Source organism: Jaculus jaculus, chromosome 5, assembly GCF_020740685.1.
Source record: "Jaculus jaculus isolate mJacJac1 chromosome 5, mJacJac1.mat.Y.cur, whole genome shotgun sequence".
Classification (NCBI taxonomy): domain Eukaryota; kingdom Metazoa; phylum Chordata; class Mammalia; order Rodentia; family Dipodidae; genus Jaculus; species Jaculus jaculus.
Window position 1 is genome coordinate 59,987,282 of NC_059106.1, and position 19,668 is coordinate 60,006,949.

The 19,668-nt window shown below is 47.6% G+C and overlaps 1 protein-coding gene across 1 annotated transcript; it reads left to right on the top strand.

The window, feature by feature from the left end:
- Positions 1-18,685, top strand: Tmem222 (transmembrane protein 222). Its single transcript, XM_004671229.2, has 6 exons — positions 1-194; positions 10,641-10,725; positions 12,953-12,984; positions 15,707-15,803; positions 15,871-16,001; positions 17,690-18,685. The coding sequence occupies exons 1-6, from the start codon at positions 1-3 to the stop codon at positions 17,775-17,777; spliced, it is 627 nt and encodes a 208-aa protein (XP_004671286.1). The 3' UTR covers positions 17,778-18,685.
- Positions 18,686-19,668: the final 983 nt, after the last annotated feature.

Here is a 19,668-nt window from a genome sequence, read left to right on the forward strand (position 1 = left end):
ATGGCGGAAGCGGAAGGGAGTTCTCCGCTCCTGTTGCCACCGCCGACGCCCCCTCCCGGGATGGCGGAAGTGGAGGTGCCGACGGCGGCCGAGACGGACATGAAGCCGTACCACGGCTCTTGCGGCGTCACCATGGACGTGGAACGGAGCCGCTTCCCCTACTGCGTGGTGTGGACGCCTATCCCGGTGCTCACGTGAGTCGCCTACGGTGTCCGTAGACCAGGAGGGTCCGGGGACAGCCCGAGGTCTTGCGGCGTCCTCCGGCGAGCGGGGTCCGCTGCCCCTGGATCTGGCCGGTTCGGTGCTCCCCTCCCCCCCGTGCCCGTTTACGCTGGCCGTGCCTCCATCTGATCTAGCCGGGGAGATCGGCAAGTATAGGTCGGCGGGAAAGGCCAAGGAGCTGGGAGGCTCGAGAGCCTCTGCTGTGCAGGCGAGAGACATCCCTAACCGTCGTCTGGAGAGACGTGTTCATTCATTCACCGGTTTGTCTCATTCATTGAGCAAATGCCTACTGATCGGTTTCTGTGCCGCAAGACATCCTGCTACGTCTGGAAGCAAGAGTGGGAGTTTGGTTGAGGCCACAACTCTTCAGATATGAACACTGGAAGGGCTTCCAGAGGTCTAGCAGTCCAACCCCTTCCCTCCCAACACCAGCATAATCTCAATTGCAAAGCAGAATCGGGTACCAGAGCTCTGCCTCCTGGTGAAAGATTCTGTGTATGTAGGGTTTTCCAGGAGAGAAGTAGGTGTGCCGGTGATGCTTACTGCCCCCCTGATTAGCCTTGACAGCTTAAGGACTGGACAGTTTGGCAAGCACTTTTACTCCCATTCATTTGAATTTCATTGCCACTTACTTTCTCTGTCTCTTTTTTATTTATTTATTTATTTTGGAGGTAGGGTCTCACTGTAGCCCAGGGTGACTTGCATCTCACTCTGTAGTTGTAGACTGGCCTCGAACTCACCTCTGCCTCCTGAGTGCTGGGATTAAAAGCCTGCACCACTTCTTTTTAAAAAATAGTTTTCTGGAAGGGCTGCAGAGTTGGCTTAGCGGTTAAGGCATTTGCCTGCGAAGCCAAAGGTTCCCGGTTGTACTCTCCAGGACCCACTTTAGCCAGGTGAGAGACATCCCTAACCGAGAAACCAAAGGACCCAGGTCCGACTATCCAGGACCCACTTAAGCCAGATGTACAAGGGGGCGCATGCATCTGGAGTTTGTCTGCAGTGGCTGGAGACCCTGGTGCACCCATTCTCTCTCTCTCTCTCTCAAATAAATAAAATATATTTTTTAAAAAAGAATATAAAGGAGAGAGAGAGAGAATGGGTGCACCAGGGTCTCCAGCCACTGCAGACAAACTCCAGATGCATGCGCCCCCTTGTACATCTGGCTTAAGTGGGTCCTGGATAGTCGGACCTGGGTCCTTTGGTTTCTCAGGCAAGTGCCTTTACTGCTAAGCCATCTCTCCACACCTTTAAAAATATTTTTAATTGTTATTTGAGAACAGAAAGAGAGTATGGGCCTCCTACCACTACACACTCCAGGTATATGTGCAGCTTTGTGCATCTACATTTATATGGGTACTGGGGAATCAAACCCAGGTCATCAGGCTTTGCAAACAAGTGCTTTTAATCGCCGAGCCATCTCTTCAGCCTTTCTTTTCTTTCTTTCTTTTCTTTTTTTTTGGTTTTTCGAGGTAGGGTCTCACTCTGGTCCAGGCTGACCTGGAATTAACTCTGTCATCTCAGGGTGACCTTGAACTCATGGCAATCCTCCTACCTCTGCCTCCCGAGTGCTGGGATTAAAGACGTGCGCCACCACGCCCGGCTCTCTCTTTTTTTTTTTTTTTAATTTTTATTAACATTTTCCATGATTCTTTCTTTTTTTTTTTTGGCATTTTTAAAATTCTGTTTTGAGATAGGGTCTTGCTATGTAGCCCATGTTGACCTTAAACTCATGATCTTCCTACTTCATCCTTCTTCTTTTTTCTTCTTCAACCTTCTAAATGCTGAGTTTACAGGTGTGTACCACCTCACCAGTTTCATGACCCTAACTTTTTTTAATATTTATTATTTACTTATTTATATATTTATTTTATTTTTGGTTTTTCAAGACAGGGTCTCTAGCTCATGCTGACCTGGAATTCACTGTGTAGTCAGGGTGGCCTCAAACTCATGGCGATCTTCCTACCTCTTCCTCCCAAGTGCTGGGATTAAAAGTGTGCTCCACCATGCCCAACTTACTTTTACTTACTTATTAGAGACAGAGAGAGAGAATGGGTGCGCCAAGACCTCCAGCTACTGCAAACAAACTCCAGACATATGTGCCACCATGTGCATCTGGCTTACATAGGTCCTGGGGAATCAAACCTGGGTCCTTTGGCTTTGCAGGCAAATGCCTTAACTGCTAAACCATCTCTCCAGCCTGATACTAACTTTTAATGTTTGTTTGCTTTGTTTTTCAAGGTAGGGTCTTGCTCTAGTCCAGGCTGACCTGGAATTCATTCTGTAGTCTCAGGGTAGCTTTGAACTCACAGCCATCCTCCTACCTCTGCCGCCCAAGTGCTGGGATTAAAGGTATGTGCCACCATGCCTGGCAAGTAGGGAGATAGCTCAGTAGTTAAGGCATTTGCCTCAAAGCCTAAGGAGCCACCACACCCAGTGGCTCTAACTTTAAAAATTTTATTTGAAATAAAGGGAGAGAAAGAGAAAGATAGAATGAGTACACCAGGGCCTCTAACCACTGCAAACCAACTCTAGACTTATGCACCACCTTACGGCTTATGTGGGTATTGGGGTATCGAACTGGGTCCTTAGGCTTCATAGGCAAGGGCCTTAACCACTAAGCCATTCCTCCAGCCCCTAACTTTTTTTTTTTTTTTAAGATTTATTTTTGTTTTATTTATTTGAGACGGTTGGGAGGAGAGAGAATGGGCACGCCAGGGCCTCTAGCCACTGCAGGTAAACTCCAGATCCGTGTGCTACCTTGTGCATCTGCCTTATATGGGACCTGGAGAATTAATCCTGGATCCTTAGGCTTTGCAGGCAAGTGCCTTAACTGCTAAGCCATGTCTCCAGACCCCTCCTCACTTTTATATTATGTTAAAATACTTGTTTTGTGTTTTCAAATGCTTATGCATTTCTTTTTTTTAAACAATTTTATTTATTTGTTTGAGACAGATACAGAAATAGGCAGGTAGAGAGAGGGAAAGAGAATGGACACACCAGGGCCTCCAGCCACTGCAAATGAACTTCAAATGCGTGTGCCCCCTTGTACATCTGGCTTACATGGGACCTGGGGAATCGAACCTGGGTTCTTTGGCTTTGCCTTAACCGCTAAAAGCCATCTTTCCAGTCCTGTTTATGCATTTCTCTAAGAACATCTAGCAGGCTGGGAGATGGGTCAGTGGCTAAAGTACTTGCCACTCAAGCCAGCAAACCATGTTTGATCCTCTCACCCACATAGAAAGACTAAAGCTAGGCAGGCGTGATAGCACATGACTTTAATCTTAGCACTTGGGGAGCAGAGGTAAGAGGATCATTGAGAGTTCAATGCCACCTTGTTACTACAGAGTGAACTTCAGGTCAGCCTGGATTAGAGTGAGACCCTACTTCGAGAAAAACTGAAGCTGTTGTGACCTTCTGTATTCCCAGCCTGCCGACAGCAAGGATGGGAGGTAGAGACATCAGAATTTTCCCAGAAGCTCTGGCAAGTGCAGCAAAGAAGGGGGGCTGGGGGAGGGACCCTGACTCAAAGCTAGGTGGAAGGCAAGGACCAATACTCAAAAGTTTTCCTCTGACTTCCACACGTACTCCCACATTCACACAAAATAACATTCAAATCTTAGTTATTTAAAATGAATCTAGAAGGGCTGGAGAGATTGCATAATGATTAAGGCACTAGACTGTGAAGCCTGAGGATCCAGGTTTGATTCCCCAGAACCCACATAAGCTAGATACACATGATGGTACATGCATCTGGCATTCATTTGCAGTAGCTAGAGGCCCTGGTGTGCCCATTCTTTGCCACTCATAAATAAATAACTAAATGTCACTCTCAAATAAATAAATGAAAGCAAGCTTATAAGCCTGCTCACCTGAGTTGCTCCTCAGCACCCAGGTACTCCAGACACAAAATGGAGCGTGCATCTTAAATTCCAGTGCAACAATTGCAAGGGGAGGTGGAGCCAGGAGAATACAGAAGCTCTCATGCACCAACAGCAAAACAGCAAGAGAGGGCTGGAGGGATGGCTTAGCGGTTAAGGCACTTGCCTGAGAAGCCTAAGAACCCAGCTAAATGCACAAGGGGCGCATGCATCTGGAGTTTGTAGTGGCTGGAGGCCCTGGCACACCCATTCTCTCTTTCTCTCTCTCTCTCTCTCTTTCTCTCTCTCTCTGTCTGTCTCTACCTGCCAATTTTCTTCCCTTCTCTCTCAAATAAATAAGTAAAACAAAAATTTTAAAAACAGAAGTTAATCCCCCTATCCAGATGCATCCCCACTAGTCTTTTTAAAGAGATGGCATTTGCTTATCATTTAACCAATACATACATACTCAGTTGTAGCTTCCTGCTGGGCACTGCCTTAGAGACTACAACAGTAAGTAGGACAAAACCGTGGCTCTTGTGGACCTTAAATGTTAATGGGAGGGACAGGTACTTAGCCTGTAAGTGTATTTTACACAGCAGCGCGTGGATACCAGGAAAAGTAAAGCTAAGCCAGCCGTGGTGGCATATGCCTTTAGGCCCAGCACTGGGGAGGCAGAGGTAGGATCGCTGAGTTTGAGGCCACCATGAGACTACATAGTGAATTCTATGTCAGCCTGAGCTAGAGCAAAACCCTACCTTGAAAAAAAAGAAAATAAAAGAAAGTAAAACGAGGTAACGGATCTGTAGTGCCTGAGGTTGTGTGTTGCTACTCAGAGGGTGTTATTCCAAGACATCCTGGTCTTGTGCTGCTTTTTTTTTTTTTTTTTTTTTTTTTTTTTTTGGTTTTTAAAATTAGGGTCTTGCTATAGCCCAGGCTGACCTGGAATTCACTATGTAGTCTCAGGGTAGCCTCAAACTCACAGCAATCCTCCTACCTCTGCCTCTAAAGTGCTGGGACTAAAGGTGTGTGCCACCATGCCTGGCCCTACCTCCTGATCTTAAAGCTGCCCAATCTTCCTTATAAAGGTGGTTTGAATCCATCTGCTTCTCTTCACCCCACCATCATTTCTCTAGTCAGACCATTGTGATCTGTGGCTGGGATTGCAACAGTTGTCTCTAAACTGCCCTCCTGCCCTCCATTCTTCAGATATTTGCCACACTTTGCTGCTCTGAACTTTTCATTTCTGCCTGTCAATGTCCTGTCCTTTCACAGGTCAGAGTGGCTCACACTTCTAATCCCAGGACTTGGGAGGTGAAGATCAGAGTCATCCTCAGCTACATCGTGACTTCAAGGCCAGACTGTGATACAGAAAACTCTGTCTTCAGTAAAAAATGTTCTCCCTCTTTGAAGTGAAAAGGCCCCCCGGCCTTATACAGTTGCTTCCTTGAACTACATCTGTAGGTTTGGCCTCTGTCTCCCTAGCAGAGGTCTGTGCTCCTGCTCAGGCAGCCTGGAGACTAGGACCTGGCAACTGGATTAACTGGCATCGTCTCTCCAGCACCCAGGCCTGTAAGGTTTTGGGACTAGACAGGTCTGGGGCTCTTCTGTTAACATATTAGGGTTTATCTGAGATTTGCTTTTTTTTTTTTTTTTTTTTTTTTTTTTGAGAGAAAGAGAGAGAGAATGGGCACATCAGGACCTTCAGCCACTACAAATGAACTCTAGATGCAAGCGGTACTGTGTGCATCTGTCTTACATAGGTCCCGGGGAATCAAACCTAGCTCCTTTGGTGTTGCAGGCAAGCACCTTAACCACTAAGCCATCTTTCTAGCACCCCTCCCACTTTATTATTTGTTTATTTATTGGATTTTTTAGGGTAGAGGCTCACTCTCGTCCAGGCTGACCTAAAATTCACTATGTGGTCTCAGGTAGCCACAAACTCACAGTCCTCCTACCTCTGCCTCCCAAGTGCTGGGATTAAAGGCAAGTGCCACCAAGGCAGTTTTACTTATTTATTTATTTACTTTTTTTAAGGCAAGCCCAACAGACTGGCCTTTTTTTTTTTTTTAATTTAAATTTATTTATTAGAGGCAGAGAAAGAGAGAGAGAATGGGCATACCAGGGCCTCAAGGTATTGCAAACAAACTCCAGACACATGTGCCACCTTGTGCATCTGGCTTATGTGGGATCTGGAGACTTGAACCTGGATCCTTAGGCTTTGCAGGCAAACGCCTTAACCGCTAAGCCATGTCTCCAGCCCTGACCTTTTAAAAAAAAAAAATTCATTTTTATTTATTTATTTGAGAGAGAGACACAGAGGGAGACGGGGTAAGAGAGAGAGAGAGAGAATGTGCCATCTTGTGCATCTGGCTTACATGGGTCCTGGGTAATTAAACCCTAGGTCCTTTGGTTTTGCAGGTAGTGCCTTACCCGCCAAGCCATCTCTCTAGCCCCTCTTGTTTTTTTAATGAGAGAATCGCCATGCCAGGGCCTCCCGCCACCACAGTCGAATTCCAGACACGAACGCTATCTTGTGCTCATGCGCAACCTTGTGCACTTGCGTCGCTGTGCATCTGGCTTATGTGGGACCTGGAGAGTTGAATATGGGCTCTTAGGCTTTACAGGCAAGCACCTTAACTTCTAACCCATCTTTCCAGCCCTCCCACCTTTTTTGTTGTTGTTTATCAAGGTAGGGTCTCACTCTAGCTCAGGCTGACCTGAAATTCACTAGGTGGTCTCAGGGTGATCTTGAACTCATGGCAATACTCCTCCCTCTGCCTCCCAAGTTCTGGGAATAAGGTGTTTGCTACCACGCCCAGCTCTCCACCTTATTTTTTTCAGTTTTTATGTATTTATTTTTATTTTAGACAGAGAGAGAGAGAATGGGCAAATCAGGGCCTCTAGCTACTGCAAACAAATTTCAGACACGTGCCACCTTGTGCATCTGGTTTATCTGGCTTATGTGGGACCTGAAGAGTCGAACCTGGGTCCTTAGGCTTCACAGGCAAGTGCACTAACCACTAAGCAATCATCTCTCCAGCCCATTCTATTTATTTATTTATTTGAGCAAGAGAGAGAGAGAGAGAGAGAGAGCATGCCAAGGCCTCTAGCCACTGCAAACAAACTCCAGACACATGTGCCACCTTGTGCATCTGGTTTATCTGGCTTACATGGGATCTGGAGAGTTGAACCTGGGTCCTTAAGCTTCACAGGCTAGTGCACTAATCACTAAACCATCTCTCCAGCCCATTCTTTTTATTTATTTATATTTGAGTGAGTGGGGGGAGAGAGCGAACAAGCATGCCAAAACTTCTAGCCACTGCAAACTCCAGAGGCATGTGTCACCTTGTTCTTCTGGCTTATGTGGGTTCTGGGAATCAAACCTGGGTCCTTTGGCTTTGCAGGCAAGCGCTTTGACCACAAAGCCATATTTCCAGCCCCCTTTCTTTCTTTCTTTCTTTCTTTCTTTCTTTCTTTCTTTCTTTCTTTCTTTCTTTCTTTTTCTTTTCTTTTTGCAGTGTACGGGTCTTACTCTAGCCTAGGTTAACCTGGAACTAATTCACGGGGTAGTCTGTCCCAGGCTGGCCTTGAACTCACAGTGATCCTATCTTTGCCTCCCAAGTGCTAGGGCAAATTTATAAATGTTTGTTTTTATTTCTTTATTTATTTACAAGTAGAGAGAATGGGTATACTAGGGCCTGTAGCCACTGTAAACTAACTCCAAAGGCATGCACCGACCGCTTTGTACATCTGCCTTTGGATGGTTACTGGGGAAACGAACCTGGGTCATTAGGTTTTGCATGCAGATGCTGAACCATCTCTCCAGCCCCCTAAATACTTATTTATCTGTTGGAGAGAGAGAAAAAATGTGTACCTCAGGGCTCCTGCCACTGCAAAAGTACAGAGCTCACACCACTTTGTGTATCTGGCTTTATATGGGAACTGGGGAATTGAATCTGGGTCAACTCAGGCCCACAGGATTTTTGAGCAAGTGTCTTCACTACTGAGCTATCTCTCAGCCCAAAAGGCACACATTTTAAGAATAAAGTTCAATGAGGTTTCTCTTTTTCTTTTTTTTTTTTTTTTGTAATATTTTATTTATTTATTTGAGAGAAGGCAGAGAGAGAGAGAGAATGGGCAAATCAGGGCCTCTAGCTACTGCAAACAAATTTCAGACACGTGCCACCTTGTGCATCTGGTTTATCTGGCCTATGTGGGACCTGAAGAGTCGAACCTGGGTCCTCTAGCCACTGCAAACAAGCTCCAGACTCATGTGTCACCTTGTGCATCTGGTTTATGTGGGTCCTGGGGATTTGAACCTGTGTCCTTAGGCTTTACAGGCAAGTGCCTTAACCTCTAAGCCATCTCATCAGCCCTCTGTTTTTCACAAATGCTGGAGGTCAACTTGCACATGGTGGACAAGCACTTGAGATGCCATAAATGTTCTTATGCATGGCTTTGGTAGGTTCAAGAGTTCATGTTGGGCCAGCTGTGGTGGCACACGCCTTTAATCCCAACACTTAGGAGGCAGAGGTAGGAGGATCACTGTGAGTTCAAGGCCACCCTGAGACTTCATAGTGAATTCCCGGTCAGCCTGGGCTTGAGTGAGACCCTACTTTGAAAGAAAAAAAAAGAGAGAGAGAGAGAGAGAGAATTCTTGTTGGTGCATACTTAGAACTGCTAAGCTTAGCTTATAATGCACATGTTTCCAAAGTGTTAGAAAGTATGCTTACTTTCCCAGCAAAGATTGAGAGCTCTTGGAGCTGGGGAGATGTCTCAGCAGTCAATGGTGCTTGCTTGATCAGCCTGCCAGTACAGGTTTAATTCCAATTCCTCAGTACACGTGAAGCAAGACACAAAGTGGCACGTGCATCTGGATCTGGAGTTTGTTTGCAGCAAGAGGTGTTTTTTTTTTTTTTTTTTCAAGGTAGGGTCTCACTCTAGCCCAGCTGACCTGGAACTCACTATGCAGTCTCAGGGTAGTCTTGAACTCATGGCAATCCTTCTACTTCTGCCTCCCAAGTGCAGGGGTTAAAGGCGTGAGCCACCACGCCTGGCATTGTTTTGGTTTTTCGAAGTAGGTTCTCACTCTAGCTCAGGCTGACCTGGAATTTCCTATGTAGTCTCAGTGTGTCCTCGAACTCTCCTACCTCTGCCTCCTCAGTACTGGGATTAAAGGCATGCACTACCACACCCAGCTTAGACCACTTTAAAAAAAAAAAAAAAACTTTAAAAAGTTATTTATAAGCAAAGAGAGAGAGACAGAAAGAGAATGGGCACATCAGGGCTTTCAGCCCTGCAAAAGCTCCAGATGTATGTGCCACATCATGCATCTAGCTTTACATAGGTACTAGGGAATCAAACTTGAGTTGTTAGCCATTCAAGCAAGCTCCTTAACTGCTGAGCCATCTCTCTAGCCTCTTAAAAAAAATTTTTAATTGACAGCTTCCATAATTATGGGCAATGAACCGCGATAATTTCCTCCCTCCCCCACTTTCACAAGTCCACTTCATCATATCCCCTCCCCCACTCAATCTCCCTTCAATTTTGATGTCATCATTTTTTCCTGTTATGAGAGTCTTATGTAGGTAGAACCACTGTGAAATCATAATCATGGATATCCATGCCATTTTATGTCTGGAATATTGCATTGTAAGTAGACCTACCCTTCCTTTGGCTCTTTCTGCCACCTCTTCTGCAATAGATCCTGAACCTTGGTAGGTATGATAGCATTGTCTCAGTGCTGAACACTCCTGTATCACTTCTCAGCACTGTGGTGCTTTTTGAGTCTTCCCAGTGGTCACCACCATCTGAAAAGAGAAGCTTCTCTAACCAAAAGTGAGAGTAGCATTAATATATGGATATGAACTTTAATAAAAGAACTTACAGGGCAGTTTGGTGAGCATAATATATGCATTTATCCAGACACCAGCAGGTTTTACCCCTTAGAGCCCATGACCTCCCCTACCATAGGCTTTTGACTAGGTTCTCAGTACCAGGCATGTATTCCCTCCTATGGGGCAGACCTCCAGTCCAATTAGCAAAAAGAGGTTGTTTTCCCCCATAACAGACATGACACTATTGCACCAGTTGGCACTTTTGGCCTGGCTGGCTAGTCATAAGGCTTGCAGTGTCTACTGTTGTTTATCACCACTGATGACTTCTGTCTCCCACAGGGCTATATGCAGTGTCAGCTAATCCACAAGGAGGAAGTTTTGGATAACTTTTTGTGTCTGACTTCACTGGGCAGCTTGGGAATTGAACCCAGGCCAGTAGGCTTTGCAAGCAAGTGCCTTTGGCCACTCACCCACAGAGGAAGAGTTCTGTTGCTCTTCATCCTCACCTATGCTTGCTGCTTCCATTCTTTTGGTTGTAGCCCTTCCAGTGGGGGTGCAGAGTGTCCCTTCGTGCTGTTGACTCAGCTATCACTCTGGAACACTCTCATGAGCATTTGTCCTGACATACCTAACATGCTTTTCCTGCTGGGTGAGGTGTCAGAAGCCCTGTCCCAATGGCTAGGTGACCCCTCAACATTCTTTCCTGTCCTTTTCTTTGCAGGTGGTTTTTCCCCATCATTGGTCACATGGGCATCTGCACATCCACAGGAGTCATCCGGGACTTTGCTGGCCCCTATTTTGTCTCGGTGAGTCTTCATTTTGCCCTGCCCTGAAGGGTCTTGGAAGGCTACTGGCCTGTGTCACCTTCAGGTAGGCTTCCTGACCTCCTAGACTCAGGAAAATGTAGATAACTCATAACCTGGCCCCAGTCCTCCACCCCTCACCAGTGTTTGACCCCTTTCCTTCTCTTGCCTCCAGGAAAGGCCAGGAGGGCAGTGTGGCCAGAGGATTCTTAAGTAACTGGCCCGACCCTCTGCCCCCACCCCTGGGGTACCAAGACATGGGTAGGGGTTAGAGGCAAGAGTGGAGTCAGACCATCCAGGAACCACGTCTCTGGACTTTGAGAAGGTGGGAGCCACAATTGGGGTACAGGGGAGGTTGATATGATTCCAGGGTGGGTCCTCTAGCATGAATTAGTTATGTTTGCAGATCTGTTTCCAAGAAGTGGACCAAGACTGGTCCACTGTGCTCTGGAGGCATAGCCTGTTTATATTAGTAATTGTGTTGTCCATTTTAACAGGACAAGGCCTATCACTTTGCATTTAAAAATACATTCACAAATTGGGCGTGGTGGCACACACCTTTAATCCCAGCACTCAGGAATCAGAAGTAGAAAGATTGAGGCCACCCTGAGACTACATAGTGAATTCCACATCAGTCTGGGCTAAAGAGAGACCCTACCTGGGAAAAAACAAAAAGCCAAGGAGATGGTTTGGTTGGTAAAGTGCATGCTGTGCAGCATGAGGACCTGAGTTTGGATTCCCAGGACCCACATACACACCTGGGCAGCAGCACATTCCTGTAAGACCTCTCTGGGTATTCAGAGACAAGAGGATCCCTGGTGCTTGCTTACTGGCTAGCTAGTCTAGCTGAATTGGTGAGCTCCAGGTTGAGTCAGAGACTCTGTCTCAAAAATGTGAAGAATTAGCTGGGTGTGGTGGTGCACGCCTTTAATCCTAGCACTCGGGAGGCAGAGGTAGAAGGATCGCAGTGAGTTCAAGGCCACCCTGAGACTCCATAGTGAATTCCAGGTCAGCCTGGGCTAGAGAGAGACCCTACCTCGAAAAACCAAAATCAAAAAACAAAAAAAAAAAGGAAAGAAAATGTGAAAAGTGAGCTGGATGTGGTGGTGCACATCTTTAACCCTAGCACTTGGGAGGCCAGGGGTAGGAGGATCACTGTGAGTTCCTGAGACTACATAATGAACTTCAGGTCAGCCTGGGCTAGAGATAGACCCTACCTTGAGAAACTTTAAAAAAAAAAAAGAAAAGAAAAAAAGTGGAGAATGATTAAGGAAGATACCTGATGTCATCTTTTAGCCTGCACATATACGTACACATGTGTACATTTACATCCATACACACGTGTGCCCACACATACATGCATATGCATACATTTGCACTTGCACTGCACACACATACAAAATGGAAAGAAAAGAACCCTTCGTGGCCAGGTGTGCTGTCTCATGCCTGTAAGTCCTAGCACTTAAGAGACCAAGGCAGGAGGACTGCCAAGAGCTCAAGGCCAGGTTAGACTACGTAGAGAGTTCCATTCCGGTCCTGGGCACAGATTAAAGATGCTGTGTTAATAAGACACAAACAAGCAAAATACATTTGTTGTGTTTTGTTTTGAGGCAGTGCCTCACTCTTTTGTGAGTATAAGAGCCCCCACAGTCTCTCCCTTGCTGTGGGTCCAGCAGCCTCTGTCTTGCTTTGAAGGCATCAAATGGCTGCCAGGTGGAGAATACTTCCATAGAAGCTGTCTTTGCTGGCCTGGAAGGCCAGCACATTGATGTTTGCAGCATGAAGAAAATCAAACCCTATAATCAGAGATTAGAGAAGATGGTCCTGAGAAGGTGAAGAAACAGCGTCCAGGGAGACAGTCTCTGGGTGCTACATTGCCTCCTTTCCATAGAAAACCTGCAGTTGAGCTAGGCATGGTGGCACACGCCTTTAATCCCAGCACTCGGGAGGCAGAGGTAGGAGGATTGCTGTGAGTTCAAGGTCACCCTGAGATTACATAGTGAATTCCAGGTCAGCCTGGGCTAGAAGAGCAAGACCCTACCTCGAAACACCAAGAAAAGAAAAAAGAAAACCTGAATTGGCATTTTAAATGCTATACCAGACCCTGAGCAGGCCCATGCTCCAGTTCTGCCATCCCGTTTTAAGTCACTATACTTTAGCCACAGATTCAGGTTTGTCATCTGGCCTGGATATAGGTACTCCACTGACCTCTGCTCTTGTCCCTCAACAGGAAGACAACATGGCCTTTGGAAAGCCTGCCAAGTAAGTGATGAACACCCATGTGCTTGCGCAGGGCCAGGCTCCTCCTGCTGGGGCAATAGGCCAGGCCTTCAGAGCATAGCAGGGGCTAGGCATGGGGAGAGGGACAGCCAGGGTCTACTAGTGCATAACAGCCCTGTACCAAGCACGGAGTGCACCAGTCCCTGCCAGGGCCTTTTCCTGCAAACCACCCAGGCCTTGCTGTAGCTCTGTAAGGTCAAATTTCCAGCTCCACAGCAGTGGTGAGGAAAGGGATGGGTCACATAGTTAAGGAGTGGCAGAAGCCGGGCGTGGTGGCACAGGCTTTTCATCTCAGCCCTCGGAAGGCAGAGGTAGGAGGATCACCTGAGTCTGAGGCCACCCTGAGACTACATAGTGAATTCCAGGTCAGCCTGAGCTAGAGTGAAACCATACCTCAAAAAAAACAAAAAAAGAAGAAGAGGAAGAACAGCCAGGCCGTTTATGGTTTGTGCAAGGTTTGGAACTTCACTGCAAGTTCTACTTGAGGGGAAAACAGTGATCCAGGCCTTTTGGAGGTGAAGCTGTTTAGTTTCAGGCTACTGTCTTCACTTCCTCAGTCCCTGGTGCTCGCCTTAGCCGAGGACCTGGTAACAGTGCCTCAGTCATCAGTGTCCTTGGAACTGCCGCTGGTGTCCTGTGGCTGAAGCTGCACAGGAAAGCTGGGGAGCAAGACATGTTGGTATCCCATAGCAGAAGTGCCTTGTAACCATCCCCTGACGCCTTATGTGGCATCCTCAGCACATCAGAGGTCCTGGGGTCTCTAATGGGTGTTTGCTTCTTGGCACATTCTCATAGTTTGGTTCATTTTTTTTTTTTTTTTTTTCTTTCCAAAAACAGCCTTAGGGCATCCTTTTCCAAGCAGGAGCCCCTGAGCAGCCAAGTTCAGGCCACAGTGGTTTCTCACTGTCGCCAGCGTTCTCTACAAAACCATCCTCCCTCCACCACAGTAGCCTGAGAGCACGCAGCACTCCTCGCCTGAGCCTCTTGGGCCACTCCATTGCTTGGAGTAGCTGCTCGCCCCAGCTCCCACTCACCAGCAAGAATGTACTGATGGATTCAAGGCTGTACATGATGTGCCCCCCACACACACACCCGTCGCATGCACACAAGCACACACTGCATCTCCTGCCTCACCTTCCAGCTTTTCATCACCCTGTTCTCCCTCTGAGTCCTCCAGTGCTGCTCACTCACTCATTGCTGAGACACATTGTACTGTTTTATGTCTCCCACTTTGATCAAGTCCTTCCCTCAGCTTCCAGTGCTCACCTCCCATTTTTATGCCCTGCTAACCCCTCTTTCTTCAGCCTAGACTTAGATGTTACCTCCCAAAAGCTTTCTCACACTCTGTTGTCATCCATTCAGGTTGCCATGACAAAATACCACTGAGTGTGTAGTTCATAAACAACAGAAATTTCTCACAGCTGTGGAGGAGGAAGGCCAAGATCAAGGTGCTGATAGATTGAGCGCCTCATTAGGGCTCACAGCGCCTTCTTATAACCTCATGTCGTGAGAGGTCTCTGAGGCTTCTAGAAGGTCACTAACCCTCTGAGGGTTCCCCTCCATGACTCAGTCACTTCTCAAAGTCCTCACCTCCTAATATAGTCACTTTAGGGAGTAGGATTTCAGACCACAGCACCTAAACTGCATTCCATGGTCTTTCCGGCTCCACCATTCATCTCTTGCTGCATGTCTTGTTTGAGTTTTCCTAGGGGGATGTGAACAGATGTCTGTTCATCCCAGGTGGGGAACACACCAAAGAAGTGATTCCACTCGAGTCTGCATTAGTGAAACAGTGAGTTTGCTGGGGTGACTCAGGTATTAGTGAAAGGTTACTAACAGGAACATGCATCAGAAGCAGCTGCAGCACCGTAAGGCCACTCTGCATGCATGATGATATGAGTAAACCCATATCCAGAAGCTTCCTGTACACTTCACAGGCAGCTGGACATGTTGGAGTCACCCCCAGCAATTTTAATAACTTTTTTTTTTTTTTAATTTGAGAGAGAGGGAGGGAAAGAGAGGTGGGGGGAATAGGCACACCAGGGTCTCCAGCCCTGCAAACAAACCCTAGATGAATGTGCCACCTTGTGCATCTGGCTTACATGGGACATGGAGAACTGCATCTGAGTCCGTAGGCTTTGTAGGCAAGCACCTTAACTGCTAAGCTATCTCTCCAGCCCTATAATAACTTTTATAACCTTGGGGAAGGGGGTCTTGGGAATCTTAAGTTTAAAGAGCTTTTTGAGTGTTTTAAAAAATATTTTATTATTTATTTATTTGACAGAGATTGAGAATGGGCACGCCAGGGCCTCCAGCCACTGCAAACACACTCCAGATCTGTATACCCCCTTGTGCATCTGGCTAGCATAGGTCTTGGGGAATCGAACCTGGGTTCTTTAGCTTTTTAGGCAAATGCCTTAACCACTAAGCCATCCTTCCAGCCCAGCTTTCTGAGTTTTAAATTTTGTTTACTTCATAAGCTGTTACTTTTCCTTCCTGAGTGGTGGGACTTTTCTTCCCTTAAGGAAGAATTGTTTCAGTTTAGTTGGGAGGTAATAGCTACACATTTGCCCTGTATCCAATTTTCACCCATGGCCACAGCACCCAATTCCCAGTCAGGCACAGAGAGGTCACAAGGAACCTTACTAGAGCTGGGAAGCCACAAGGGAACTTAGCCAGTAACTGAAACCCTCTTTTCCTTTAGGTACTGGAAACTGGACCCTGCACAAGTATACGCCAGTGGGCCCAATGCATGGGACACAGCTGTGCATGATGCCTCTGAGGAATACAAGCATCGCATGGTAGGTGGGAATTTGGGGTGGGAGATCCCTCCAGCCCATCCTGACCCAGCCCTTTTTGCACCTCCAGCACAATCTCTGCTGTGACAATTGCCACTCACATGTGGCTTTGGCCCTGAACCTGATGCGTTATAACAACAGCACCAACTGGAACATGGTGACTCTCTGCTTCTTCTGTCTGCTCTATGGGAAGTATGTCAGGTGAGCTGTCCTCCCACCTTCATGTACCCCTGGACTGGAGTCCTTCAGTCACCAGGACAATTGGAGCAGGCGATGGATGGAATTGTGAGATTCTAAGTTCCTACTGGAGAGCAAGGTGACTACGTCCAAGCCCTACTCCACATGCGTTCACAGCCCAGTTGTCTTTACTTACTGCAATGTCCTGGGTAACTGCCTAGGCCTCTGGGCTGCAGCTGTCCCTGGTAAGGTAGCCATAGTGATTCTGGCCTCCAGGGAGACCATGAGTCTGCAGAGCCTCACATGCAGGCAGTGAGAACAGATAGATCCTCACAGGTGTTGTGACCACCTCCATAAGGTCCCTTCTCATTTATCCCTGTTAGAGGCAGGCTTTTTGGCAGGTAGCTTCATAATCCAGGGAGAGACTTTAAGTATTTTATTTGTTGAGAGAGAGAGAACGGGTGCTGTAAGGCCTCCAGCCTCTGTAAACACAATCCAGATGTATGCACTCCCTTGTGCATCTGTTTTACAAGGGTCCTGGGGAACCGAACCTGGGTCCTTTGGCTTTGCAGGCATGCACCTTAACTACTAAGCCATCTCTCCAGCCCCAGAGAGGCTTTGAAGTCCAGTCTCATTGCTGGGATGACATTCATTGCAGCTCACACGAGAAGATCTCTGAGGTTGAGTTGTCCATGTTCCTAGCTTGGCTGCAGTAGAATGCAGGTTGGGAGGCAGCACACACTTAGGCTGGCTCTGGTCACCTCCCTCCAAGCTGTTCTCTTGGCTGTGCCCATTATGAGCTTCTGAAAAGAAAATTAACAGGAGCCCTTTTTCTTTTCTTTTTCCCTTTTTTTTTTCCTTTTTCTTCCCCAAGAAGAACATAGCTTTGGACACAGGCAAGTGAGGCAGAGCCAGGGTTGAGCCCAGTTCTGATTCCAGCTGAACACTGTGCTGATGTTTTTGACTCTACCCCTACCAGTGAGTCCCCAGAAATGAGTGGCTGTGGGTGGAGCCATTGAGACCCAGAGAGAAAGCTCACCTCTTACACTGGCCAGCAGTATGTAGATCTTTAGCAGGAGGAGTCAGTGGGCCTCCACAGCAAGCATGGGCCACACCCCATCTCTTGGCTGAGCAAGTTTGCAATGAGGGCATGGTTTCTTTAAAAATGGGGTAGGACAGATGACTGGGCTTCTGTGTGAGAATGAAAATACTTAGTAGCAGAGGCCAGTAAGTTGAAAAGGAGACATAAAGGGTGGAGAAAGGAAGGGAGGAGGATACTTAATAGGTTGATATTGTATATATGTAATTACAATGATTGTAATGGGGAGGTAATATGATGGAGAATGGAATTTCAAACGGGAAAGTGTGGGGGTGGGGAGGGAGGGAATTACCATGGGATATATTTTATAATCATGGAAAATGTTAATAAAAATTAAAAAAAAAAAATGGGGTAGGAAGCTAGGCATGGTAGTGCACACCTTTAGTCCCAGCACTTAGGAGGCCAGAGGTAGGAGAACTGCCGTGAGTTCTAGGCCAGTCTGAGTCTACATAGTGAATTCCAGGGCAGCCTAGACTACAGTGAAATCCTACCTCGAAAAACCAAAAAAAAAAAAAAAAAAAAGAAAGAAAAGGAAAGAAAGGGGGCTAGGAGTGGAGTGGAGTATTGGGCACATGCTTGCTTACCTGTCCCTGTGTTCTTCTCCTGATGTCAGTGTCGGGGCCTTCGTGAAGACCTGGCTGCCCTTTGTCCTCCTCCTGGGCATCATCCTGACCGTCAGCCTAGTCTTCAACCTGCGGTGATGCCTCCAGATGGCTCAAACCTACCAGGCTCCCAAGGAGGCCTCTGTTGCACCTTTTGGTCCCAGATTCTTCCCCTACCTCCAAAGGCAGGACTGGCCTGCTGGGTTGGAATAGGTCTGGGCTTGGGATGGAAAGACTGAGGATGGGAGGGCAGGACTATCCGCTTGTCATGTCTCACTAGCCACTCAGAAGCTCCCTGATCTTGTGACCCTGCCCTCTTGGTACCATCCTTAACCCTCCTCCTGGGAAGGTCTTAACCTCCTTAGAGCCCCTCCTGCCATTGCCAGTGGGTTTCTTCTTCTGCCATGGTGCAGGGCCCATTGAGGACACAGGCCCACCTGTGGAAGCAGCGCCGTGCTCAGAGCTGGATTTGAAGCTGCCTCTGGCTGGTAGCTCTGTCCTGAGGTCGGATGGAGTTTGCTGAAACATCTCTGAGCTTAGACAACTTGGAACTGTGCTGGCCTAGAATGGTCCAGAAGAGCTGGCTGGGCTCCTGCTTCCTGTTTTTGCAGAGCTGCACTAGGGCACTGTGTGCCTGTCTGTCAGGCGTCCTCCAGCCCATGCAGCCTCCTCCCTACCCCAGAGCCTCCCAACACCTGAGCCAATCTCCCCTCCCCCAGTAGTCTGGGGCCTGGCTGGCAAATTGAGTGGAGCCAACAGGTACAGAGTAGCCTCCTATAGATGAGGCAAAGTGAATCCCACTTGGTGCCAGCCCAGGTAGTCCCTGCTACTGGTGATGAGACCCCTTGGATCCAGCGTGGGTGGTAGTCCATCCAAGCAGCCAGTGCCATCCTGGAGCAGAGGGCTCTGTTCACGTTGCCAGAACGGGCCCTGTGCTGCTCACCTACCCCTGCCCCATAGGTTCCTTTGTGAAGGGCTCCCTGGCAGAAAATAAAGTTTTGAGTCAGGGTGTTGCCTGTTGTTTTCTCCGTTCTGTGCCCCTCTGGGCACTTCAGCTCATGTCTTTGTGGCCTTGGGTGTGTCTGCCCCATGGCCAAGAGAGATCTGGTTGCCAGTGCCATTCCTGAGTCACTGTCCTGGACCTTGAGCTTATGGGTACACCATCCCTCAGTGGATCCTGCTGCTGGAAGTCCTTTCACTGCACATCTTGTGTTCTAAGCTCTTTGCTCAAGGAAACGCCTTCCATCTTCCTCGTGGGGAAGAACTTGAAAGTAAGATTGGGATTGAGACTGAGTAGACCAGAGCTCTGAGCCTGCCCACCCATCCAGGAGCAGTAGGTGTGACAACACAGATTAAGTCCAGAGGTGTGGCAGCCATATTGCCAAGCTCCCCATGCTGATGCCATTCATGTCACTGGCTAGCCTTCATGGTGCCTCTCTGTGGCTGCAGTGGCCTCCAAGCTCCTCACTGTCCATATACCTTGCAGAAATTACCCACTTCAAGTCCTTTGCTTTATACCCATTGAAATCATGGGTTCCTATGAAGGCCCAACTTAAAAGCTGCTTCTGTGGCCAGGTGTAGTGGCACATGTCTTTAATCCCAGCATTTGGAAGCAGAGGTAGGAGGATTGTAGAGAAATTGAGGCCACTCTTAAAGACTACATAGAGAATTTCAGGTCTGCCTGGGCTAGAGCAAGACCTTACCTTGAGAGAAAAGTTTTTTAAAAAAGCTGGGGCTGGTAAAATGGCTTAGCAGTGCAAAGCCTAAGGACTCTGGTTTCATCCTCCAGGACCCACATAAGACAGGTGCACAGGGGTCGCATATATCTGAAGTTCATTTGCAGTGGCTGAAGGCCCTGGTGCACCCATTCTCTCTACCTCCCTCTCTTTCTCTCTCTCTTAAATAAATGAATAAATAAAATACTATTTTTTTTTTGAGGTAGGGTCTCACCCTGGTCCAGGCTGGCCTGGAATTAACTATGTAGTCTCAG

Coding starts and splice junctions, on each gene's coding strand:
- Tmem222 (XM_004671229.2), top strand. CDS start 1: ATGGCGGAAGCGGAAGGGAGTTCTCCGCTCCTGTTGCCACCGCCGACG. Junction 195..10,640: donor ACGCCTATCCCGGTGCTCAC/GTGAGTCGCCTA, acceptor TTTTCTTTGCAG/GTGGTTTTTCCCCATCATTG. Junction 15,804..15,870: donor AGGAATACAAGCATCGCATG/GTAGGTGGGAAT, acceptor TTGCACCTCCAG/CACAATCTCTGCTGTGACAA.